Source organism: Zerene cesonia, chromosome 11 (assembly GCF_012273895.1).
Source record: "Zerene cesonia ecotype Mississippi chromosome 11, Zerene_cesonia_1.1, whole genome shotgun sequence".
In the NCBI taxonomy this organism is placed as follows: Eukaryota; Metazoa; Arthropoda; class Insecta; order Lepidoptera; family Pieridae; genus Zerene; species Zerene cesonia.
The window spans coordinates 2,317,042-2,317,731 of record NC_052112.1 but is presented as its reverse complement, the minus strand read 5'-3'; the positions used below and the strand labels follow the sequence as shown (position 1 = coordinate 2,317,731).

The window sequence follows — 690 nt, the reverse complement described above, 5'->3', positions numbered from 1 at the left end:
TGGCTGGCGGATCATCAGATGGACAAATGGCAAAACACTAGTAGCATTATAGAACCCAAAACGTTGAACGCAACGTTCGAAATTCGAATAATTTTTCTTACAATTCGGTTTTCTTACAAAACTAAATAAAAATGTATGAGGGAAGTTACATAAATTCCCGGCCAGATGAAGATAAAAAAAAAATCAGACTTCCCATTTCCAGTTTCCGCGTTTCATTTCTGTTTGTGATTGTGTTGGTTTTTTATAAGAGACTGATCAGCTATAAGTTGTAAATGTTTAATAGATAAAATGAAGCGACGCCTTTTGTTCAGGCCTGCAGACAGAACGTCATTTTTTCTATCCTTTAAAACTGATTACAGTTTTATAACAATATTATTGTTATTTCAACTACCTGTCTGTGCAATGAGCAGCTGATACCACCCATGTCGGTCTGATAATGGATCCTCCGCAGTAGTGGGTCTGCTTCTGAAAAACCGACCTCAGCGATACCTGATAGGGATAAGCACCATCTGGAGCGTCCTCCCCTCCTATTATTTTAGTTTCAGCGGTAGGGAATTCTTCCAACGAACCTGCAAAAGTTTAAAATGAACCTACAAATTAATAAATCATTTATGTGTGTGTTTTATTTATATATATGCTTAATGATGTCACAGCTGAGACCATAATCCACCCGGCTGGCAAAGGTACAGG

The 690-nt window shown here is 37.8% G+C and overlaps 1 protein-coding gene across 1 annotated transcript in view; it reads right to left on the bottom strand.

Annotated features, from left to right (window-relative positions):
- The window catches only part of LOC119830501 (chymotrypsin-2-like), a gene marked incomplete at its 5' end in the record, with an annotated part of 2,833 nt that extends 2,377 nt beyond the window's left edge, over positions 1 to 456 (bottom strand). Inside the window, one exon of the mRNA XM_038353545.1 lies at positions 392 to 456. Within this exon, the coding sequence (XP_038209473.1) occupies positions 392 to 456 (65 nt within the window). The remainder of the gene's footprint in view (positions 1 to 391) is intronic.
- Positions 457 to 690: the final 234 nt, after the last annotated feature.